The 24,702-nt window shown below is 33.1% G+C and overlaps 3 protein-coding genes across 6 annotated transcripts; 2 read left to right on the forward strand and 1 right to left on the reverse strand.

Moving 5' to 3' along the window:
• The first annotated feature begins 1,383 nt into the window (after nucleotides 1–1,383).
• Nucleotides 1,384–9,958, forward strand: LOC137808783 (uncharacterized). The gene is made up of 15 exons (XM_068610059.1): nucleotides 1,384–1,772; nucleotides 2,235–2,637; nucleotides 2,724–2,901; nucleotides 2,987–3,126; nucleotides 3,266–4,094; nucleotides 4,257–4,357; nucleotides 4,674–4,818; nucleotides 4,893–4,961; nucleotides 5,103–5,148; nucleotides 5,934–6,403; nucleotides 6,953–7,032; nucleotides 7,245–7,380; nucleotides 8,645–8,837; nucleotides 9,464–9,546; nucleotides 9,662–9,958. The coding sequence occupies exons 1-15, from the start codon at nucleotides 1,682–1,684 to the stop codon at nucleotides 9,785–9,787; spliced, it is 3,090 nt and encodes a 1,029-aa protein (XP_068466160.1). The 5' UTR covers nucleotides 1,384–1,681; the 3' UTR covers nucleotides 9,788–9,958.
• Nucleotides 9,959–10,906: 948 nt separating this feature from the next.
• LOC137808785 (uncharacterized) lies at nucleotides 10,907–13,542 on the forward strand. Its single transcript, XM_068610062.1, has 5 exons — nucleotides 10,907–11,259; nucleotides 11,751–11,984; nucleotides 12,418–12,501; nucleotides 12,612–12,741; nucleotides 13,134–13,542. The coding sequence occupies exons 1-5, from the start codon at nucleotides 10,976–10,978 to the stop codon at nucleotides 13,293–13,295; spliced, it is 894 nt and encodes a 297-aa protein (XP_068466163.1). The 5' UTR covers nucleotides 10,907–10,975; the 3' UTR covers nucleotides 13,296–13,542.
• On the reverse strand, nucleotides 12,793–24,262 carry LOC137808784 (uncharacterized). 4 transcript variants are annotated; one of them, XR_011080735.1, is made up of 16 exons: nucleotides 24,035–24,262; nucleotides 23,741–23,951; nucleotides 23,209–23,288; nucleotides 22,033–22,071; nucleotides 21,853–21,871; nucleotides 20,427–20,480; nucleotides 18,840–18,967; nucleotides 18,693–18,761; nucleotides 18,084–18,169; nucleotides 17,327–17,436; nucleotides 16,493–16,543; nucleotides 15,543–15,601; nucleotides 15,256–15,300; nucleotides 15,055–15,129; nucleotides 14,519–14,749; nucleotides 12,793–13,263 (listed from the first exon to the last, which is right to left on the reverse strand). XR_011080735.1 is itself a non-coding variant. In XM_068610060.1 (15 exons), exons 1-15 carry the CDS (start codon nucleotides 24,170–24,172, stop codon nucleotides 14,630–14,632), a joined length of 1,284 nt encoding a protein of 427 aa, XP_068466161.1. In that variant the 5' UTR covers nucleotides 24,173–24,262; the 3' UTR covers nucleotides 14,269–14,629. The 4 variants fall into 4 exon arrangements, 2 of the variants coding, with proteins under 2 accessions (XP_068466161.1, XP_068466162.1); XR_011080736.1 differs by lacking the exon at nucleotides 12,793–13,263 and adding an exon at nucleotides 14,269–14,303; XM_068610060.1 differs by lacking the exon at nucleotides 12,793–13,263 and having other exon boundaries at nucleotides 14,269–14,749.
• Nucleotides 24,263–24,702: the final 440 nt, after the last annotated feature.

The following is a 24,702-nucleotide window of genomic DNA, read 5'->3' on the forward strand; positions in this document are numbered from 1 at the left end:
TTATTTACAACAATATTAACATATTAGTTTTGAAAGATAAAAATATAACAAAAACATGTGAAAAAGTAAATCGCAAAAGCACATTTTTTTATATCTAATTTTAATACACAATAGAAATTATTTTCTTCCCATATGATTTTGCATTTACACAATATAAACTTGTTTTTATTATATTCCTTATGAATTCATTGTGTATATAGATTACATACACAAACATTGTTACATCCCAAAAGGAAGTTTTCAAACTTACTCAATAACACGTTACAACAATAACGAGAAGATATTTAATATGGAATACAGTGTGTATAAAATGAGAGTTTTTTTTTTAAAGAGTAAAGAACAAAATTTAGATAAGCCATAATAAAGTTCTATATTTTATTAAAAAAACATTTTAAGTCCATACATAAAGATTTATACCAAATTCTAATGGATAATTCTATCAAAGTTGATAGATCAAATCGGCTCATTTAAAACTAAAATATAGTAAGTAACAAACATAACTATGTAAGATTAGTTTTTTTAATTAAACTGAATAATTGAATTTGATAAAAAAAAATAACCAATACCAATAACAGTTAAAAAGATACAATTAGAAAAATAAAACACTTTAGAAAATAACTAATTACTCACTAGCATAAATATGGACACTTATAGAACGCAGACACATATACGGATGAATATACGTATAATCTCTAAGATGTAAGATACGAGAATACAAATATATTATATAATTATAAATTAAATAAATTAATAATTATTATTTATGTGCACAAGTATGTTTAAGTTTTTTTATAACTAGTTTTATAATTATAATTATAATAAAAAATTATACAATAAATTTGAGTCTTTAGAAAATTAATGTATTTTTTATTTTAAAATTATATTAGATCTGTGCTAAAATTGTCAGAAACCTAAAAAATAATTTTTGAATTGGATATTTCACTGATACGTGTCCTACAAGTGTCTTACGGGTTCGATATCATTTAAGAGGCGTGTCCGAACTTCTCATAAAAATTTATGTGATTTTGTTTTCTTTTTATTTTTCAATAAAAAATAATAAAATAAAGTATCCTCTTAATTAAAAAAGAAACAGAGATTACATAATTGCATGTCTTACAACAAATTTCATTAGAAGAGACAAACAACACTCAGTGTTTGGATGAATGAGTACAAATGTTGAGTTTTAATTGTATTAAATGCCTAAAATAGGAATTTATAATAATCCAAGTTGATCGAGGAAAACTATTTTGTTTTGAGTGTGATGGTTAAGAAGATAACAAAGGAAGAGATAAAATAGTTTTGGAAAGATATGTAATTAATAAGTGAAATTGAAAAGAAGAAAATACCCTAAGAATTAAAAATGGTAATAATGATGATGAGTATAAATAATTATAGTTTATAATGAATTTGGTCGCAGTATCTTCACCGTATGTTAAGCACGTTATCTTTTTATCTTTTATTTGATAGCTTCGATCGATGAACTCATAAAGTCGTAAAGAATATCTATTTATTTATATTTATCATCAAAGTTTAGTTGGTGGTGATATCAAATTCCAGCTGTTCTTGTTGTTTATCGAAACCCGCGAAGGAATCGAAATTGAAATCCAAGTGTGAACAGAACAGAAGAACAGAACACAACACAGAGGTTGATTTGTTTGTTCCAATCGGTGTTGTCGGGGGCATGGAGAGTGTGAATGATCTGATCCAAGAGGCCAAGCTCCGCACTCTCTGGTGGGCCCTCTGTATATTTGCCGTTTCCTATTTCCTAACTCGTAAGTTTTCCTTCTTCTTCTGATTTCCTTTGATTTCATCTCAAGCTTTTCCCTTTAGTGTAGTATTACTGTGAAATTAGTGAATTAGTCAAGAATTTCGTGTTTCCACTCTCAATTGTTATTTGCTTTTTGGAATTAATAGCTCCAGCTTTACCAATTTCGCTTCCTCAGTCTTTATTAATGCTGCTTGAACTCATTAGTAATGCTTAAGAGTGTGGAACTGAAATTGTATGGATTAACTGATCTCACTGTGATTTTGTATTATGTGTTTGTTTGCAAGCGTGTAACTTGTCGTGTTCTGTCTAAGGTGGCTGTTTATGTTTTTTTTTTAGTTATGACTTGAATTGAAGTGTTTCTGTGATCTTGTCTTTGTTAATGGGAAAGAAGGGAAGAGTGTATTGTGATTGTTATTTAATGGGTCTTCTTTGACCTTATGTTGTGTATGGTGATTATGTGTTGTAGATACAAGTAAATCAATGTGGATGAATCTACCCATGTCGATCATATTTGTTGCGGGGCTGCGTATTCTTTTTAATAGGGTGGAGTTCCGTTGGAAGGTTCAAGAGCCTAAACCGCTGACCTATTTATCACATTTGGAGAAAAAACAGTTGTCTCTGAAGGATTCACGCCTCACTAGTTTACCTCCCCCTGCGAAATGGAAGAGAAAAATCGATTCCCCTGCTGTGGAGGCTGCAATGAGAGAGTTCATTGATAAGATTTTGAAGGATTTCGTGGTTGATTTGTGGTACTCAGATATTACTCCTGATAAGGAGTTTCCGGAGCAGATTCGGGCAATAATCATGGATGTTCTAGCTGAAATATCTGGAAGGGTTAAAGAGATAAATCTGGTTGACTTGCTGACAAGGTATCTGGTTTTCCATCTCCTTTATTTGCTGCCAGGAAAAGTATTATAAAAACTACTAATTGTCTTATCTTTCATTCACATTTCAGGGATGTAGTAGATTTAATAGGTGATCATTTAGAACTTTTCAGAAGAAATCAAGCTGCTATAGGTGTTGATGTTATGAAAACATTATCTTCTGAGGAGAGGGATGACAGATTAAAATTCCATCTATTGAATTCTAAGGAGCTACATCCAGCACTAATATCTCCTGAGAGTGAGTACAAGGTGTGAGTGGAGTGTTCTTGTGTTATAATAATTTCCTTCGATAATTATGACTTGTATCTTATCTAATGAATCTTCTTTTTGTCAGGTTCTTCAGCAGCTAATGAGTGCAGTTTTAGCTACAGTACTAAGACAACGGGAAGCTCAGTGTCCTGTGATTCGTTCTATAGCTCGAGAATTATTAACTTGCTTGGTAATGCAGCCTATTATGAATTTGGCAAGCCCTGGGTATGTTGAATATTTTATCTTACATGTAATAATTCATTTTTGGAGAGGTTTGGTGGATCATAACAAAAATTGGAGTTTCATTTTAACTGCATTTATTTATAATTCCCATTTATAATAACATTTTTATCTTGATAATTAGGTATATTAATGAACTGATTGAAGCTCTTATTCTTCTCCTTAATGATGATGGTACGGAAGGTATGGGCAGTAATCAGTCAACTAATGTAGCAGGTCACCATCATGGACATTCTGTTGTCAGTGAGGGTGGACACAACAATCTCACACCCTCTAATAAGAATCCATCATTAAATCAAGGAACTGAGATGATATTGGCTAAAACGAGTGATCAAGGAGGGACATCATTGCAAGGTAACAATCTCCATCAAGAATCTTCACAGGCCAGGCCTGCTGATTGGGCACGAATGTTGGAGGTTGCAACTCAGAGGAGAACTGAAATTCTCATGCCTGAGAATCTTGAGAATATGTGGACAAAGGGAAGGAATTACAAAAGGAAAGAGAACAAAATTATCAAAGTTGGCTTTCAGGATCTTCCTGCTAAGAGCCCCTCTACAGACAGTTTGCCTCCTAGAAAATTGGCTCAGGAAACATCAGCAAGTAAACGTGGAAAATATGAAGATGCAGAGGGGAATTCTCCTCTTCCAAAATTTAATGCCTTGGGTTCAGATCCCCTACAAAATGTTGCAACTGCAAAAATTTCAGAATCTTCTCAAAATCCCGAAAAGGAATTATCTTTTGCGAAAGATCTTGCTACTGATGGTTATGAAAGTCCACTGAAGAGGTCCAATAGTGCTTCTTCCTTAGGAATCCTAACTAACAAAGGAGGCTCCATAATTTCAGAGTTTTATAACCCCGAACTTGAGAGGCACAGTGAAGGATTTCGGGGAAAAAGTTCTTCTGACATGGTTGTCAGGAAAGAAAGGCCGTTGGTTTCTAAGCTCCGGTGCCGGGTATGCACTTTTGGCTGTAATAGTTTTCAGATATAGTATTCTAAAATGTATTATTAATAGATATAGAATCTCTTTAGTCAGTTGGTATGGCCTTTTATGAATTGGAATGAGTTTGATTCTGTTGGTAATTGATTGTTCTTTTTTTAATTTTAAACACTGCAGGTGTTGGGAGCGTATTTTGAGAAAATTGGCTCCACATGTTTTGCTGTTTATTCAATTGCAGTGACTGATGCACAAAATAAAACTTGGTTTGTAAAAAGAAGGTTTACTTTTTTCCTACTCTTTCTTTTATAATGCAATTGTGAACAATTTATCTTTGTTTGGTTTTTGAAATTTAACAGACAATTTAATTGTACAAGGTGTAATTATTTTTACTTTTTAAGTTCGAAGTTTTAAGTTCCAACCATAAGATTAAATGCAACAATAGAAAATTATATATTATTTTCACATCGTTCTTTCCACAATTGAGTTTAAACTGCTCCATAATACAGAAGAAATTTGTTCAATCACAAAATTGTTTTATTCCAAACCTTTATATCTCTGCTTTGACATGTCATATTTTGTTTTGGTGATACTCAGATTCAGAAATTTTGAGCGATTGCATCGGCATCTTAAAGATATTCCCAATTACACATTGCATTTGCCACCTAAAAGGATATTTTCCTCAAACACAGATGACGCTTTTGTACATCAACGTTGCGTTCAACTTGATAAATATCTCCAGGTATCTTATTCCTAGTCCAAGAAATATTCTGAAGTTTCCCTTTATATGATTTTAATAATTAGATCTTGCTTCAGGATCTCCTATCAATAGCTAATGTTGCTGAACAACATGAAGTATGGGATTTCTTTAGTGTTACCTCAAAGGTGTGCATCTGCTTGGTATTTCTTATCTCAACCTCTTATGAGGGACTTTTATATAATTTTTGCTTGGTACTAATGGATGTGAAAATTGACAATGACAATCTATGATCTAACAACTATTTTTGTTCTGCTTCACCCCCTCAGAACTACTCATTTGGGAAATCTCCTTCGGTGATGAAGACCTTGGCAGGTATCTGGTTCTAACATTTTGGTTTTATGCCATAATGCTGTTAAATGCTCAGGCTGTAGCCATTCGATATAAGCTAGCCCTCCCTTACTGTTAATTTTATAGGTTAATGGAGTTTTTATTGGAATTTTTTTTTTTAAAATTTTTGAAGCCCTAAACTTTTGAATGTTTGGTTACCATTAAAAAAATAATAAGGAATAATTAATTATGCCGACTTGTCTCGAGGTTAGCAAGAAATAACTTACACATTACTTGTTTCATAAATTGCACATACTTCCCTTGCACATCCCTTTGTTATTTTTAAGGGTACTATGTGTGTGATTTGTACATAAAAATAAGGGACATGTGTGCAATTTAAAAAAAATAAGTGTCTATGCCAAAGATAGTATATAAAATAAGGGATGGATGTGTTCTTTTTGAATCAATTAGGGTCTTGGTGTAATTACTGCTAACCTTAGGGAAGTAAGTTTAACGAGCCCCAAAAGGAAAGATTGCGTAAAGGGGAGAAAAGCTTCCTGCTGTACCTATCCAGTGTGCCTTTTCTGGGTTATTTGAGGACTCAAGCCCTTAAGTTGGAAACTTTTCTGTGCTTCCTGTTGTGGGTTGGTTGATCATGATGGAATAAGGGACTTGGCAGCTATTCTATTATAAGGTTGATTTAGGTCCAAAATCACTTTCTAAGTTATGTTTTAACTTAATCATAATTTGAAAAAAGGTCTTTTAAATCTAGACGTTATTTGTCTGTGTATGTTTATTCGAAATTCAATATTTGAATTTTATTTTAACAGTCAATGTAGATGATGCAATGGATGATATTGTACGCCAGTTTAAAGGGGTTTCAGATGGGTTGAGGCGAAAAGTCGTTGGTTCATCATCCCTCATGAGTGAGGGATCTGTTACATCTTCTACCACATGGAACTTGTCCTTGAATTCAGATGAAATTGACAAAATCATTCCAAGGCAAGGTACTTCAGAAAGTGTGTTAAGCTCCGATGAGGAAGGTGAAAAGAACAACAATTTTGATGATGAGAATATTGTTAGCGAAGTAGCACAAGTTAGTGGATTGCATTTTGACAATGCATTGATCTTAAAGGGTTACTCATCTCCATTAAACAACCGTGATGAAGAGTCCAACAACTTGGATTTTGATAGAAAGCATGATATGGTGGTGGAAGCTAGGGTTGGCAATGATGTTCCTGCTACGAATTTCATTCTGATTCCTGATAATTTGGAGGATCCAGTTGGAGGGCCACCTGAGGTCTGTCTAGTCAACCAAGTTTGCTTTTCTTTCTGGTTTACAATTTGCACTTTAGCTGTTGATTGAGAAACTTGGATCTCTGTTCTGGTGCTTGCTGCTGTGTGCTTAGTATACTTATTAGCTAGTCATTGTTATTGGGATGCATGCTAGAATACTGCCCATTTGGTCAAGCTGGGAACAGCTTTTACAACTGATAGTCTGAGACATGATGAAAACCATAGAACATAGTACTTCTCTCTCTCTCTCTCTCTTATCTTCCTTTTTGAAAAAAAGTCTGATGATTCCTTAACAAGTAAAAAAAAAATATTCTACACTTTTACTGGGTTTATTCATTCAGTGGTCTGCTGTAGCTGCTCACTCATTTTTTCTCCCTCCTTGGGGAAATAATAGTTGTTTGAAAACTAGAGAAAATGAGAACTGTTTTTTTACTTGGATTTTACAGAACATTGTCTGGATCCTTTTCTTTTCATTCATTTACGAGAACCTTTTTTTTTCTGTTTAAAAGACATATTAAGAATATTGACAAGTTTCATATTTTCCTTTTCGCAGTGGTCCCCACCTAATGTTAGTGTCCCTATTTTGGATTTGGTTGACAACATATTTCAGCTTAAGAAAAGAGGCTGGATAAGGTATACCACTCTATCTGGTTGTTCTGTAACTTTCATGTAACTGCTAGAAAGAATGTCTGTAACTCTGAACATTTTCCAAAAATATGTAATCTTATTCCAATTTGAAGAAGCTTCTTTTGATTGACATTATAAAATATTAGGTAACATGACACTGTCAAATTGTTTTAATTTAGCGCTTGCAATTTGCTAAATTATCATTGATGATCATGCAGAAGACAAGTCTATTGGATGTCAAAACAGATATTACAACTAGTGATGGAAGATGCAATTGATGATTGGCTCCTGAGACAGATACATTGGCTCCGGAGAGAGGAAACAGTAGCCCAGGGGATTCGATGGGTCCAAGATGTAAGCATTGAGCCTAAACTTTATAAACATTTAGAGGACATTGTTTGCCAACTAAGAAAAAATAAGCTTTTAATACAAATAAACAGTAGTGAAACTAGACTTGGTTGTCTATGGCCTGATTAAATAACCATTTCTCTGTTTGATGGTGTATATAAAGCACTGGATATAGTTATAATGGGCTAATTGCTGTTTGTTAATAGATACCATGATTGGACAAAGTATCTGTCATATCCATAGTACCTCAAAGAGAGCCACGATGACAATGTTATACTAATTAAAGAATAGTGTAATCAAATAAGCCTACTTTAGAACTGGATTTCAAAAGTTCCCCTTAAAAATCTGAGCTTTTCATTCCATTATTAAAATCTACTGAACTGCATAAGTTGTGCATCATAAAAGCTTTTACTATCTATGCTCTTGCTAATAGCTCTAAAACTAGTTGAAACAAATTGGTCCAAGTTATGAGAGCAACTCAATTGTTTGTCAATGGCCAAAGGGTACTCTGGATGTAGTTGATTTCTGATCAAGTAGTGTTTTGTTAGACATGCAGAACTGAAGAGCTATTTTACATATTTATGCGATTTTGTTCTTATAAAGGAATACCTTATCCTTCTTGGCTCCATCTTTGTGATTTTCTTTTTCTTTCAATGCTTGAAAATGAAAATTCTATAACCTTTTTGCCTAGTGTCCTTGGCTCTTCTTGATTTCATTCTTGTCAAGCCCAATATTCTAATCCTTTGCTTAAGTTTTAGTGGAGGCCCAAGATTGTCTTTATATCCTACATACATGTCTTCATGCAAGAGGCCTTTGTGCTTAATGTGTGGAGAATGAACATGCACAGACCTTGTGCTCAAAGTACTCCTTTCAAAACACTCTCCCTTTGAACTTGCTATTGGGATACGGTAACAAAGTCTATCCAGATGATGATGTGAGGTCCTATCCTGCAGCTTCGTGCTTCATATCCATTCTTGAATGCAAGGGTGTGTGTGTGGTTAGGTGTCCCACGTTGGCTACTTATGTGGTCAAAGTATTACCCTATTAGTCATAGACTTGGGTTATTCTTTTCCCATGAACCTACTGTTGAGACTAATTTAGGCCCAATTATTTTCTAATAATACTCTTGTGCGAAATTTCTTTATATGAATGTACAGTTACCACTTGAATTTGGATGGAATAATCTCCAGAAGACAAAGAAAAAAGGATAAAAAAATATAATTTACGCCAACTTGTGCAAATGTTTCATGTTGTATGGTCATGTTTTCAGGTTCTCTGGCCAGATGGTACGTTTTTCTTAAGAGTAGGGATTCCTCGGATGATAAGTAGCGATGATGATCAAATGCCTTCTCAAACAACAAGCAGATCAGGCGGAAGCAACATCAAGAAATCTGAGTCAGGCTCTTTTGAGGAACAGCTTGAGGCTGCTCGTAGAGCAAGTGACATCAAGAAACTGTTGTTTGGTTAGTTTTATTTCCTGTAGAATTTGAGATTGCTGATTACTGGTTAGATATTATTCTACTTTGAAATTTTATTCAACAGCATTGGTATTCACATGGATTTTGACTAACTAACTAATCAGCATTTGCTTTAAGTTCACGGTAAGAGTGAGACAAAATTATCACCAACCACATTTATGCTATGTGTGAATTTCATATTTATACTATCAAGTGTTTTCCATTATTTAATCTTCTTTCCTGTATACAACAACAATAGTTTTATATCTCTAGGTTAAAATTGGTACATGAACCACATTAATGCAAATATCATTCTACATTTTTTTTATCAAAACCTCATAACTCAATGAGGAATTATCGAAGAACCAACCAAAAAGATTTAGTCTTTCATGTGGAAAAACAAAAGAATTACAAAGAAGAAAAGAAACTAAGAAAACCCTATGAAGCTTCCATCTCATTCTACATTTAGTAATGGATTTTTTTGGCCCTTAATACTATCGAGAGATTTTTGGTGAACCTGTAATCCCATAGTCACTGAAGAAGGTCTTTGAATGTTATTGTACTTCCATGTTCTTCATGCAGTCTTTAGAATGTTGTGTTGACTTGTAAAGTTCGAATTTTTTTGTTACCAGATGGAGCTCCAACAACATTAGTGAGCCTAATCGGCCATAAGCAATACAGACGTTGTGCCCGGGATGTATACTACTTTAGTCAGGTTAAATCCATATCCATTAACCATTTCTGTATTCACTTTATCCAAACTTCTTTCATTTTCTCTGCTTGAAACGTTTTCTGCTTACTAACAACAATTCTATCATCTTGTGTTTTAGTCTAATACATGCGTGAAGCAACTTGCTTATGCAATTTTGGAACTTGTACTTGTATCCATCTTCCCTGAGATGCGGAATGTTGTGTTGAGTGTTCACCAACACGTCAAGAGTTCTTCTTCTATATGACATAACACGTTTTATGGCTTTGCTGGTGTTGCTGGTGGGATCATGAATGTCCAACTGTATAAAACATAGGTTTAGGGCGTGTACATACATACATAGATACCCATTGTGATGGGGATTTTGTATTGTTACAGACTCCAGAAATGCATCTACTCAATATTCTTTATTCGTTCATATTTGGGATACCAGATTTTATTTTATTGGGTTCTCTTTTCTGCATCTTCAATACACATTTCAGTACATGCATTCATATTCTTGATAAATACACGTTTTAAGGGCTCATTCTTCCTATATACCCTACAAATGTCTTCCTACGTCTTTTTAATTTTAAAAATATATTAAATCTCAAACTTATATCATTCTATGCCCTTATTTTAAAATGTACTAGGTTATGAACTCGTACTATATGCGTGGGATTTTACTTAAAAAATATTTTTTTTGTTTATATGATACTTTAACTCAATAATGTAAAAATATCATAGTGTATAACGGAAGAATGTAATATATAGTTTATAATTAATATGTAAATGAGATGAATAGAGTATAGAAAAAATATAATAGAATAAGCTGATCGAATTTTGAAATTATGTTAAGGAACTACATTGAAATAAAAGTATATAAACGATTACCGAATGGATGAATAAGAAAAATGGTAACATGTATTGATTATAAAAACTGATTATATTTAATAACACTTTTATACTATATTTAAAGTATATATAGTGTACACTAAAGTTTAAATTATTTTTATCTCTTGAAATAAAAATTGTTATGTTCCCTTAATAAATTTAATTTATTCAAAGGTTTATTCTATATTTTTCTTACTAAGTTTGAAAATGTTCATCCTCTCATCGCAAATCTCCTTGCAAAATAATTGTGGTTGAATGAAAATTTAGAGATAAAAAAAGAAAAGTTACCAAGAAAAAAAAAAGGAGAAAATTTGTAATCCTTGATCAAAGTTTTAGAAAATGTAACAATAAAAAATTAGTATGCTAAAGCTGAATATTTGAAGTGCTTACCACCCTACTCTCCTCATAGTAGTTAAACACAAACAATTAATTTTTAATTAAAAGACAATCCAAAAATGATAAATTTATTATTGGAATATTTCCGAGGTTTTGGACTCCCGCCACTTCAACTTCCCAATACTCAAAACAAAGAGTCACAAACCAAAAACATCTCAGAACGAGAATGGGCACTCGCAGAAAGAAAAAGGAAGAAGAAGAAGAAGAAGAAGAAGAAGCACCTCGTTCTCTTCCTCTTTCCCAAAGTGAAGAAGGGTCCAAAAGAGAAGATGACTCTGCATCTTACGAGCAAGCTAGGGACCAAAGGATCAAAGACAACATGGAGAGAATGCAGAAGCTTGGCTTGTTCGACTTGTCTCTCAAACTCAAACGCCCAAAACAAAAACCTCTCCCCAAGAATAAGAAGACCAAACCCCGACCCAACCATTCGCCCCAGAGACGCTCTTCCAGGTATTCTTTTCATTTTTTTCTTTATACTTGTTTTGCTCTCTGTGGAACTTTAAAAGGAGCCACCTTTCTTTGTGGGTTTGTTCCTTTCTCTTTGCATTTGGAAACCCACTTCCATTTTGGAAGCAAAGGAGTCGTGAACATGGACACAGAGTTAATGTTAAAATAAGTATATTGATGTTTTATAATTTAATTTTAGGGATTGTGTATGCATGCTGAGATACACTTTTACAAGTAAGTTTGATGTTTTTTTTATTAGAATTGGAGTGTCACTTTGTTAATATATATTGCATGAAAAAGAGAAACACCAGTTCTGATTGAATACCAACTCTGTAATCACATGAAGAACTGTGTCTAGATTTTGTCTAAACATGAAATGACATTATTTATATGCTCATTGTCACCTTTTATTTGTGTTGAGATGAAGATTCAAAAAATACTTTAGAAATACCTAAAGTACCTGAAATGTAATTGACAATTTAATGGGTTTGCAGAATAATGAACCTGGTACCAATTAACTATTCTGAGAGACGTGAGTTCCCGAGTAAGGAAAAAGATGCAGTAGAGATTTTTATACCAGAAGGTACAAACCCTGAAGTTTACACTAAAGAGCATGAGGAGCTTCTGGGAGACTGTGAGAGTACTTGGGAATTGGATGTAGATGGATATGATGAGGATGGGAACCGTATATATGATTCAATCAAAGGAGAGACATGCCATCAATGCAGGTAATATTCATTGTACATTGATTAGTTCACTATGCTCTTTGGTATACTCTATGTCCTTGTAGGATTTACCAGTTTCTGTCTCTACACAATTTATTTTGACAAGAAATTTGAAGCTTACATTGTTACATGAAGATACAATGTATAGTTGCATTAGAATTTCGAACCTTCATGTGTCTTCTCCCCGCTTTATTTATGTTTTAAGTTAAATGTTTCATTTCTAGATGGCAAATCTTCTTTAATATGCTTAGAATATTTGACATTTTATGTTTGATCTCGAAAAACTTGGCATTTGAATGGTCTTGTGGGGAAAATATGGTTTTAGTGCGCTTTGATTGAAGAACAGACTCGGTCCTTTTTGAAGAACTAGTTAATGTATCCCATATGATACTTGTTTCAGGGCAAAGCTTTTCACAAATCGTTTGTTTACATGCAGGCAGAAAACTCTTTGCCAGCATACTCATTGCAACAAATGTGAATTACTCCAAGGCCAATTTTGTGGAGATTGCTTGTACACGAGGTAATTTTGTTTTAAGCTGAGGTTCAAATTTTCCTTTCAGCCTTGTGTTGTGTCAACCACAGTGATACTGTAAAGTTTGATGCTAGTCCCTTTCTACTGATATTTTACAGATATGGTGAAAATGTGATGGAAGCCAACCATAACAACAAATGGGTTTGCCCTCCTTGTCGTGGAATTTGCAACTGCAGCCATTGCCGCAGGGGAAAAGGTTGGAATCCTACTGGCAACATATACAGTAAGGTTAGTGTTGCACAACATTGTTATTAGAGGACAGAATCTTATAATTCATGGTTTGAATCGTATAATTTGATGTGATTCGGTTAGCTATTTGTTTGTATCATCAGATGGAACTTAGAATGAATTTGAATCTTGAGATACATTAATGAATCCTTATAGTTCTTATATCTTAGTTTATAACTGAGTCCAGTGCTATCTGATCCATGTAGTCAATCTAACTTGGTAGGGTATAATTCTTTTGTTGTTTGTTCTATCTTCATTGTATATGAGTGTGCATAAATTTGCCTCAACATTCTTCAAAGAAAAAAATATTCACCCTTTGTTCTTGTTGCCACTTGCCAATGGTATGGAAATGCTGGAACTGATCATTCCCACTTGATTTGAATTTTTGTAAGGTGTCAAAGCTGGGTTTCAAATCTGTGGCTCATTATCTGATTAAAACTCAGTTGGAAGGCTCAAATGCTGAAAATAGTGTTGCTGAAGAAAAATCAGAGGCATCTGCAGATACCACAATGAATAGACCAACTGAAAGGAGGGCATCAAGGAAGAGGGTTTAGTGACATGACATGAATGTGAAGACGATGATACTATTTTTTTGAGTAACATAGAAGCTTAGACATTTGACCAAGCTGTATTCAATTTTTGCTTCTTCATCCTTTTTTCAAATGTGAACTTATTAGTTTTGTAGTTTTTTAAAAAGTAGCAGGATTGTTGAACACTGAAGAGAGAAAGCATTCATCTAAGTCTGTGTAAACAGAATAGACTAATTAACAATTAATACATTCTTCGGTGTATTTCATTGAATTGGATCATAAGTTATTAAAAAAATTATTATTAAAATTTGTTATTTCAAAGTACGTCTAGTTCAATGTTTTGAAATAAATTAAAAAAATATTACTTAATATTTGAAATGTTAAAAATATATTTTGAAAACATATATTTAGTTAATAAAATAACAAAGTTAAATTATAGTTAGATTATTATTATTATTGTTGGTATTATTTAATAATTTTGATTGAGTTTGGTGTCATGTTTAACATCTATAAGTTGTCATGTAATTAGTGGAAGATAAAATTAAGAAAACTTATAGATGTTAAACATTAGGTTGGATTGAGTTATTGGTAGGTCTTATAGATAAATGTAAAATACACAATGATATATGTCATTACAAGCGTTCTAGAAACACTTAACCTGTGATTAATGCTCTTGATAAATTTATATTTTGGAATATCCTAATAATAGTTATCATTAGAGGGTGAAGATTTCATGATAAATTATAATTCTGAAATAATTCTCTTAAAAGGGTGTTGAAGTTTTTTTAAGTGATGTTTTCGAAACATCAACAGTGACATTTATAAAGTAAAATAGATTCCACAATAACGTTTTAGTTCATAGAAAATAATTTTAAAAATTGGTTTGAACAAGTTTGACAATTCAAATCTTAAGATACATTCAGTTGCGTTTCCAAAAGCAAGAACGAAATTAGTGTTTCTTAATAGAAACATTGGGATATAATAAAGATAAGGCAAATACAATGAATGAGGAAACATGAATGCCTAATCATCCTGTAAAATGAATTAAGAGCAAGTTACAAAATTGTGTAAATGCCATGTAATGTACCAACAAATAGCATTATGTGTAGAGTTCTCAAACCTTGTGCAAAATATTTCCTAAAATCTACAGCCATCTACACAAAGTGCCTACTCCATATGCCTTTTGCATGGAACAAATTACAAAAACTTAAGATGGCAAGAATGTATAGGTGACAAGAACAACTTACTCTGCTTTCTGTAGACACTTGAATACCCTCATGTTGTGTACTGTTGTTCAAGTATTGAAATGTTGGAATAAAAAATCCCCTCTATACAACAAAACCTGACGACTCTGAATTTCATCTTGACTCCAACTTTCTCCACAAATGAACAGCTCTCCTGATGAGGGGATCAGCTGAAAACCCTTCAGCGTAAGCACTGATAGCTGTTAATAGGCTGTTGAATCTACTGCCATTGTCCTGTACACCATATACTTTCATTCAGTTAAAAAAACATACAAAAAATTAAAATATTGTATTTAATAATTAAAATATCCTTTGATCACAAGGTTTTCCCCAGGCGAAAAAAATCAAATAACAATCTCCATAGCATTAATGGCAACGACCAACCAGTTATGACCAGCATGGGTGAGTTTATAGCACAAAAACTTGATACTGATAAATGAGCTTTAAATAAAATTTATAATTGGACTAAAAAAATCAAGCTAAAAACTAATTAAAAAAAATACAAATTGAAAACTTTAACTGCCTTCAATGCCACAAACCTCTGGTTTATTGAACGAGAGATCTTCTACAGCAAATGGTACCATGTACGATGGAAGATCAGACCTCAACAAGGCCTGGCATGATTTAAACTACAGACGCATGAGAAAAAATTGCAGATAACAGGACAAATAGATGCTGAAAAAAAAAAAAAGCAAAGAAGGTGTAGATCCAGAAATAAATTAAGAGACTGAGATGCTTGCCAGTTCCTTGCTTAAGACGGCCTGCTCAGCATTTTCAATCAAGGCCTAAAAGGAAAATGGCAAATGTAAGCTCAATATTAGTGTTTAGTGTCGATGTACAGTTGGGAACAATTACAATAGCTTTGAAAGGTAGAATCACAATATCTTTTACAGCAGAGAATCAAAATAAATTCAGAGGGTAAATGCAACAATAAACCTCACTAATCATGTTATATAATTTCTGATGAGAACATTTTAATAATCATGTGAGCAAACTTGCACATGAACATAATATCAGTCGGGAAAACCTTTTTAATGCGACCCTCTTTAATTTGATCAACAGATTCCAACAACCTCTCCAATGTGCCTGTTCATTAAGGTGAAGAGATATGATTACAACCATATATGGATTAAAAAATATACAAGGTACAAGATAAAAAAGCTACAAACAAAAATTGTTTACAAGTGGGTGTGTTCGAGAAAGTTAAATTATTTGGACAACTATATTATAACATGCCCACCACGCACCCAACCAATAAAATTCAAAGTTATTCAATCATTTTTAAAACACTCTATAGATAGAACAAGAACGTCACTTAAAAGGGAAAACAATCAAAGAAAAGCACTCTTACATCTGCAACAATATAAAGTTAATAAACTTACTGATTTTTTCTAGCATTGTAATAAAGCAACTGTTAATTTGTGATTTTCCAGCCAAACCAAAAACCCAAAACCACTCTAGTATCTGATTACAGAAAGACTCAGTGCAGAACCTGACTCTCACATAAAAAAAAAAAGGGAAAGAAAATATACAGATAGCAGCACGTAGCAAGGCTGCAACCTCCATTCCAGTCTAAACCTCACCATCATGCATAATCCCTCCCGCCTTTCTCTGTTGCATTTTATCTACCCAGGAGAGACCCCACTCTTTCTGTGTATATTATCTTCTCAGCTTGCTATATAAGCATTTGGTTATAAGTACAGTGAAAATCCCCTATTCACAAATTTATTAACAGGATTATTCTTTCCCCTGAGCCCGTCTCTTAGACTCTCATTTTGGGCAAGCAAATAAAACTCCTTTGCTTATTAGATAGTTGAGTTTGTAAAAATCAAATCACAGACCGTGGCACTAGGTGGATATTGAATTCTCATGATGCTAGAACATGCAGTATCAATGAATCCAACACTAGATGGGAATCCTCAACTTAAGACAATGTAAACTTTTGGAGAAAGGAAGAGAAAGTTAATAGAACCTCACCAAATCGACTGATTAATTGCACAGCATGAACATCTCCAATTCCATTAACTCCTGCATTTATAAAGAATTAAAAGTATTAAATATTTGTTAAAATTCCACAATCTTATTTAACTTGTCCCTATTTCATAGAAATTGTGATTCATCAGTTTTGCTAAAAAAAATACAAATAATGATGTTTCCAAGCCTAAGGATACAAATGAGATCCTTCTACAGTATAATCCATTAATGATTCTTCTTTTTCTAATATATTTTAATTAGTTATAAACTCGTAACTCCATAACTCCATATAACATCCAAGTAGTAAACAAAAAAAAGCAGAATGGAATGTAATAAAAATAAATTGCTTCCTGACCAAATCAAACTTTGGAAAAAGAATTATCATTCCACTAATCCATTCTCATTCCAGTTCCATAAAAATCAAATATTGGAATTCACATGTGCCCAATAACTAGCATGGGCAACCAAATCTTGGAATTATGTTTGTTTTCTCCATTTCCTGGAAAGCATAGTTTTGTTAGGAAATGACAATGCCTGAAGTAGAAAGTATAATGATGTGGCAATAAATCACTGACCTAATACCATTTTTATACTAATAATATAGATCAATACTAGTACAACTAATGAACTAACACTCATGACACGAGGCTAACAATACTATAATAATAATCCTAATTCTAACAGGTCCTAACTAAATAATACCCACTGATTTCATAGGTAACTAATAGGAAATTATGCATATCCCCAAATTTAAAAGCGTCTCACTCCGTAACCCTGATCTATTTTGTTCCTCATGATTCAGCAAATGACCTTTGAAATTGAGGAGCACAAAATTACCTGGAATATTATCAGATCTATCCCCAGAAAGTGCAATCATATCTGCAAACTGGGATGGTTTCAGACCTCCATATTTATTTGCAAAATCCTCAACCCCAAATGACACCATCCTGTTAAAAAAATAGAAACAGTAAAACATAATGAACTAGTTGTGATGGAACCATAAATAACTATACAGATTATAAGGCTGTTAAATTTTGAAAAACTATGTGTGGAGCCTTGTTCCACTATGTTTCTATTTGATTTATGAAACATATTATTGAATTGTTAGTAAGCATGCAATACCGATTATGTTCCATGTAATATAGGTTTTTCATTATTAGTTTATGATTAAAATGTTCATGCAATACTCAAGAAGCAATTGTGTGTATGAGAGTGAGAGAGCAACATGGGTTAGAGTTACATTCCTAATAAGGTATAATTAGCAATAAAATACTTTTCCATTTAATATAGGTTTTTCTTAGTTTACAAAAAAAGTCCATGCCATACTCAAGAGAAAGGGAAACATGAGTTAGCATAATCTTTACATTGCCACTCTGTAAAAAAGCAAAAGCAGGGAGTTCCAAATGTAGAAAATGGGTCTATATATTATCTATAATTTTGTTCTGGTAATATGAATTTCTACATATAAAAGAGTAAGCAAAGAATGATTATCAGATGGTTCTCGTAATATTAAAGTCAGAAAAGAGTGCTATCAATTATTGCATTGGATCATTAGAAGCACATAAAAAAAGCAGAAATTAAGCTGGATACTAACTGATCACCACGTGGAGCAATTCGAAGGAGACGCAGCGAAGGAGACAAAATCTGAAAAAAGTCTTTATCAGGGGAGACAACTCGTACCTATCATCAAAATAAAATAATATCAGTAGTGGTGACTTAGCAATGTTATTGGAGGCATTTCCACAATGAAAACATAAATGAATTATATGTTTGCCCCTGCATTATTTCAAACTTTTTACATATTCTTTATCAATTTAAAACACCATAATTGATTATAGTGGGGTATTAATTCATTATGGAAGATTTAAATGTCTAAATTTGAAGCTATCAAAATCATGCCCGGGGGTAGTAGATAAGGAGATTGCTTCGTGTCACTATTTTACTGTTATTTATACATGGAAATTATTAAACATGGGGTCCACTTCATTTTTTGCCACTTTATCACTAAATCTAAATCATTTGTTACAAACAACCTTCAAAATTAACTTTACCCACATTCTTACCACACAACTTTCCTTGTGTGCCAAAAACAGTATTGAAGAAATACACACTTAATTATAATCCTACTTCATTTGGTCAAAGAGAACACTATTTTGTCAAAATCTGAAATGTGCATCAGAATTCAAAATCATTAGTGAATCACCTTGTACCCAGCATCAACACTCCTCAAGGCTAACGTTCCAATCACATCATCTGCTTCTACACCAGGAACCTATCATTGAATGATTTTTGTATCAATTATATTACACGCTTAATCTGTACGCAATAGGAACTCACATCTTATACTTGCCTCGATGACTTTTATGGACATAGCCTTGATGGATGCTTTTAAGTATTGGAGTCCCTGAACAATGGTATCAGGAGTTGGAGGACGGTTGCTCTTGTATGCAGGGTATAGATTGTGCCGAAAATTCTGACCTTAAAATAAAGAGCACGTGAAATTAAGAACAAATAAATTTTTAAAGCTTTAGGGACTTGGTCAAAGAATAAAGGAAAAACTCACTTATAAAGGTAAATTAATCAGTTAGACATTCTAAAAACACATATTAACTACCCCAGCTTGATTTGAATTGAAGCCCCACAAATCAACATGAGACAATTTGACCAGAATAGAAGATCATGCAGAACCACTTACAACTGACAATTATAAGCAGATAGATATTGTGGTCCTCAAATGAAGCTTGAGAAAGGAATATAAAGATGTGACAGAACAGTCCAGGAAGACTTTTACACATGACATTTATTGATATGGAAAATGTATAAAATAAGGTGACAAGAGATGCATTGTCGAGGAGGCGCATAGAGAAGAAAGGACTTCACATTGCCTAATTTGAGAAAACAAGGAATGAGGGGATCATAACTAGTACGAGTATACAAGTTAAGGTCACAGGTAATAATAGCATTTACGGAAACTATAGGACAACGCCAAGGGTCAACTTTGAACAGCTATCTTTGGGTTACAAAGCATATTCAAGAGCAGTGCCATATTCAAGAGCAGTGCCATGTCAATGATGCATGCTTTTTAGCAGATATAATCCTCCAAGGTGGAGAGTTGAGATGGAGATAAATGCAAAGTTTGTGATGTGGAGCTGGTTTCAGAAGCACATGACTCTTCTTCAAGTAGAAGCTAGATAGACTGTATGCATTTAAATTTAGCAAAGGAACATCAATCCTGGATTAGGTAAAAATTATAGATCATACCTCATCAACACAAATCTCATGGTTTAAGTATCCTAATCCATCAAACTAAAGACAGGGAAGTAGAGAGAAATGTAAACCATAGGATTCAAATTAACAGTGTCTTAAATAGCACTCAAGCATAAGGAAAAAATTTACCACAGCTTAACTTAACACCTACAATGCTAATATACTCAAATGATTTTTCTATGGACATGATTCACAATAGAACACCCTGGAGTCATTTGATCCATTCAGCCAAACCATCTTAGAGGGAAAAAGATAGGTTGATTTTGTAATTTGGCTCACAAATATAACGAAAAACATTATATTCTCCTAAGTCTCACCCAACTGTCTTGACTAGACCCCGGAACAGTTGAGATCTCCAACCTTACAATGACAGGTACTTTATCTGAATGAAACCTAGACATATAAATATCAAAGGGTACATATACATAGATCCAGGAGCTAGAGGAGTTTTACTTAGGGTGGGTGGACAAAGTAAAAGTACACTTTATTTGAGTAAGTCAAATAATTTTAAAAAAAGATGCATAGAAGGAAAAAATAAATAAATAAATAAATAGGCACACCACTCCACTTGTGCCCGTATATAACCACAAAAGAATGAGGTTCAAATTCTGATATTGTTCATGTATGCCAATTTCATCATGCAAATACTGAAACTCGAAAACAAACATACCTTTTGCAGTAAAACTTTCTTTTGATGAATTATAAGTATGACCAAAAGGAAGTCCTGAAATGAGAAGGTTTTCTCAATTAAAAGTATATTTGAGAGTGGCTTTACAAGCCAATGAACCTGAGAATGCAAGTTAGCTGCTAGGAAGAAGAGACGCAAAATGATGTGTTTCTAAACATGCCCAGATACCACCAGAACATCAACAGCTTCTAGAACTAGAAGCAATATGTACTTGACTGAACATAGTATTCTTCCTATGCTACCATCTTCACAGATCATAACAAGTTCAATCTAAATGCAACATCCTAGAGTATAAGAGCGAGAACTTGATAGGAATTCATGCAGCAAACAGTACTTTAATCTTTACTTATCTATTTGTACTTTCCAGACACAAAAATCTTCCTTCCTCTTCAGTTTCAAGCGAAACTAAAGAATGTTGCTTCCCAAAATGCCAAGGATTAGACATTAAATTACCTATATTTCAGTTATATTTGTCTCTTCATTTATGAGTAAGGTAAACCTGATATGAATGCTTTAGAACAAGATAAGATGCCAAACAGAATGAACCCAAAGCTTGCAAGAATAGCATAAAAGAATTCAAGTCCATTAACTTGTAATCACAAATTTCCTATTTTTAAAACAAATGCCTAATACTTTGGCATGTACTGCAAAGGTAATCTAGCAGAAATAGAGCATCAGCATAAATCTACATTCAAGTTTTGGTGAGGTCGTGTAGCACAGAGATCTTTAGCCAACAGGAAATCATTAAACATCACATAAAAGGAAAGACGATATAAAACCAATATTGCTAACAGAGGACTCTTTAAGGCTGAATATTGTGACAAAATGAATCCTTTAAGGCCAGTCTGGAATTCAGAGTAAAAAGATATGCACGGGTTTAATCTTTTTTTTTTAAATTTCTCATTAAGGCATTAACTTCATAAGATACTTTTGTAGTATGAATCCAATTCTTTTATGGAGGAACCATTTGAAAATGCACACCTAACTGAACAGATCTCCTGTGTTAAAACAGTACCAGAATTTTGTGTATGTTCATTCTTCTATTTCCTCCACAACCACATTTCCAATTTAGGGCGGCAACCATTATGCCTCCCAGCATCTTTATTGCATTGCAGTACTTTTTTTTTAATATTATTTGGTAAATAGAGCAATCCAAATTCAGTCATGGAAACCAATACTAGCTAAGTCAAAACATAAGTAGCACAGCAAAAAGCTGCACCAAAACTGTAATTGATAATTGATTATCAATTATCAATACCATGCTTTATATAAAAAAAGTAAAATAGTACAAAAATAAGTATCACAATGGTTAAAGAAAAGCTAAATTTCTATTATTAGCATGGAGGATATAAAAGTGGAAAACGAAAAATCATACTGGCAGATATAGAGGCAGAATTTTATAACTCACCATCATGGTCAAACACTACCTGCGTGTAAAAGAAACCAAACAATAGTAATAAGATTAACTGATTAAAACATGAGAAAAAAAATAAGATTGAAATAATAGGGAAAAAAATACTAACGATGAAAATGTTCATGGAAATACGTGCTTTTGCACATATACAAATACATGATGGGCAAAACTTACCACCACGTGAGAGGGGACAAATTCCAGAACATCAATTATCTGGAAGAACAATAACAAATAATGACTCCAAGTTAAAAACAACAAATATCAATCACACAAAATGAAACTTATCAACCACATTTAAAATCATTGTATACATGCTGCATTGTTAATTAAAACTAAAAAAAAATTGTGGCTCAATTCCAAGAATCTGCACTATTTTTCTCGGTAGTTGATTAAGAAAAGTGCACTACAAAGCTTCTTCAATACAAATTAAAGTTAAGTCTCTAAGATTAATCAAGTGGAAAAGCGAAAAATAGCACAGAAAAGTTAAATTATAGCTCTTACAAGTCTGCATGTTTGAACTTGCTGACACATTAAACAGAATTATTTAATTAGACAAATGATTATATTATAAAGGCATTTATATTATGGTACAACCATAATGTAAGTCGGGAGAAGATAATATAAGAATGTAAGATTATACTAAGTTTATACAGGCATTCTTTGATGAGTATCGTATTTATATCAAAACCTACTAATTTGAGTTAACAGTTTAATCTTTTACTCTAAACACACTGATCAGCCTACCCAAAGTGACTTCAAGCCAATACCCTTCACCTTCCTAATTGCTCTCCAAACTATCTTAAGTTTTATTCAACTTATTTGGTTTGGAATAAACCTACAAGTCCATCATGATTATCATTTTTCTTTCTCAATTTTGTATTACTTTATTTCACAGATTGCAATCTATTATTGAGATTAAGATTTATGATTTGGTTTAAAGACTTATGATTCAGCAACTTCAATAACAAAATACTTTTATTTCAAAGCTTTGATAATCACTTCTATGTGAGCGTAAATTGATTAGTGAAAGAAAAACTACTAGTTCTCACTGAAAATAACAAACACACGAAAAAAAATCTCAATATATGTCCACAGTCTTGTAAAATTTAATTCCAATAATACATTATAACAAACTATCTGGATCCGAAGCCTTATATATTACTTAATGCCTGTCATAGTCGTTATATTTTTAAATGGACACTAAAATTAGTATCTACTGTTTTATATTTATATTTTGCCACCCAAATGACAACAAAAACTATGCTAGAAGCATGAAAAGTTTATGATTTGTACTGATTAAAATGAGAATATTATCAAACATCCACATACATGTCTATACAGATAACTTACAAGCGATAGAGCCGTAAATATTGTTAAAACCCAATCTCCGTTTCCATCAGCATGTGTTAGATGACCATGGTGCAACTTTGCTATCACACCATGAAAAAGATTAACAACAATCGGTTACACAAGCTCTACTCCAACAAAACCCAATTAACTTTAAAAAAAAAAATAAACAGCAAATAATAGGAAGCCAAAACCGCTGTAGATTTTATCAATAACAGAACATACAGATAAACACACAAAGTTTTATCAATCACGTGACATAATTAAAAAGAGTTTAATTTCCATGTCCAGTCAACGTAATTTTGTTTACACTGTAAACCAATCATAAACTATTATTTGAATGACTTTAACTAATTATTGTAAAAGTATTTGATGATATGATTAAATTAGATGAGAGTGTAAAAAGCTTCTATGCGGTTAGTAAGTACTGAACATAACACGTATAAAAAGTGAACGGATAACATGCAGCACACTCTAGAAAAGTGAAGAGCAGAATTATGCGTGAACAAAAACGATGAAAGAAAAGGAAACGTGCCTAGGAGCTTGTAGTAGGCGCGGTGAATAATCGAAGTACCGTCAATGATCATAACTCTTCCATTTAAAGGATCCGTGCTCGTCACACGTTCCGCATTGGCAGCTGAACCCAGCCGCAGCGCTTGAGTGGTTCCAAATCCAGCGTCGGGAAGCAACGTTGGCGAAGTTGCAGGAACAGCTCGTGGCGAATCAGTAGAAGCACAGCAATAACCCTAACGTGGAAACACAAAGTGAGGGAGAGGGAATAGGAGAGTAGAGTGCAGCGTGAAATAGTAGTAATTGGCGAGTTGTTTACCTTGGCGAGTAGGGCGGAGGAAGAATGAAAGAGAGAGAAAGTGGTGGTGGTGCGGTTGTTCGGGAATGGAAGGTTTCTCCAGAAGGAGAAGGAATGAGAGTGAAGAAAGAAATGGTGGTATTTGTAGCAGCACGCCATTTCTGAACTTTGCTTCTATGGCATTTGGGACTCACAGAGACTGCCAGAGAAATGCAAGAGCATCATCATCCTTTAGCTGCTGTTTGTTTTGTCTGAATGGGGAGCAAAATATCATTTTTGGGCTGGGCCCACGAGCAGGCCCACTATTGGTTTTGGGTGTTTCTTCCTGCACCCCTACATAAATGAACAATTAAAAAATATCTTTGGAACTTTTTAAAAACTCTAAAGCAACAAATGACGGGTAAATTCGCTATCTACACCATTTATACTTTTACTTCCCTATTTAACATCCTTTTGTTTTTTTTTATTTAATACCTTTTTATTTTTATTTTTCTATCTAGCACATTTCAAAAATAAATAAATAAATATTTTTTTATAATTTTAATTTTGAATGCATTAAAAAATAAATATTTTTAATGTTTAAAATAGTTAGAAATATAATTAATGAATAAATAAATTAATTTTTACAGAATAAAAAAATAATAAATTTAAAATGTTTAGTTTAAAATTTATTTTTTTAAGGATGAAAA

This window comes from Phaseolus vulgaris, chromosome 3 (assembly GCF_000499845.2).
Source record: "Phaseolus vulgaris cultivar G19833 chromosome 3, P. vulgaris v2.0, whole genome shotgun sequence".
NCBI classification, from domain to species: Eukaryota; Viridiplantae; Streptophyta; class Magnoliopsida; order Fabales; family Fabaceae; genus Phaseolus; species Phaseolus vulgaris.

Coding starts and splice junctions, on each gene's coding strand:
- LOC137808783 (XM_068610059.1), top strand. CDS start 1,682: ATGGAGAGTGTGAATGATCTGATCCAAGAGGCCAAGCTCCGCACTCTC. Junction 4,819..4,892: donor AACTTGATAAATATCTCCAG/GTATCTTATTCC, acceptor ATCTTGCTTCAG/GATCTCCTATCAATAGCTAA. Junction 6,404..6,952: donor CAGTTGGAGGGCCACCTGAG/GTCTGTCTAGTC, acceptor TCCTTTTCGCAG/TGGTCCCCACCTAATGTTAG.
- LOC137808785 (XM_068610062.1), top strand. CDS start 10,976: ATGGGCACTCGCAGAAAGAAAAAGGAAGAAGAAGAAGAAGAAGAAGAA. Junction 12,502..12,611: donor GGAGATTGCTTGTACACGAG/GTAATTTTGTTT, acceptor GATATTTTACAG/ATATGGTGAAAATGTGATGG. Junction 12,742..13,133: donor CTGGCAACATATACAGTAAG/GTTAGTGTTGCA, acceptor AATTTTTGTAAG/GTGTCAAAGCTGGGTTTCAA.
- LOC137808784 (XM_068610060.1), bottom strand. CDS start 24,172: ATGGCGTGCTGCTACAAATACCACCATTTCTTTCTTCACTCTCATTCC. Junction 23,952..24,034: donor CCTCCGCCCTACTCGCCAAG/GTAAACAACTCG, acceptor TTTCCACGTTAG/GGTTATTGCTGTGCTTCTAC. Junction 22,072..23,208: donor TATTTACGGCTCTATCGCTT/GTAAGTTATCTG, acceptor TTGTTCTTCCAG/ATAATTGATGTTCTGGAATT.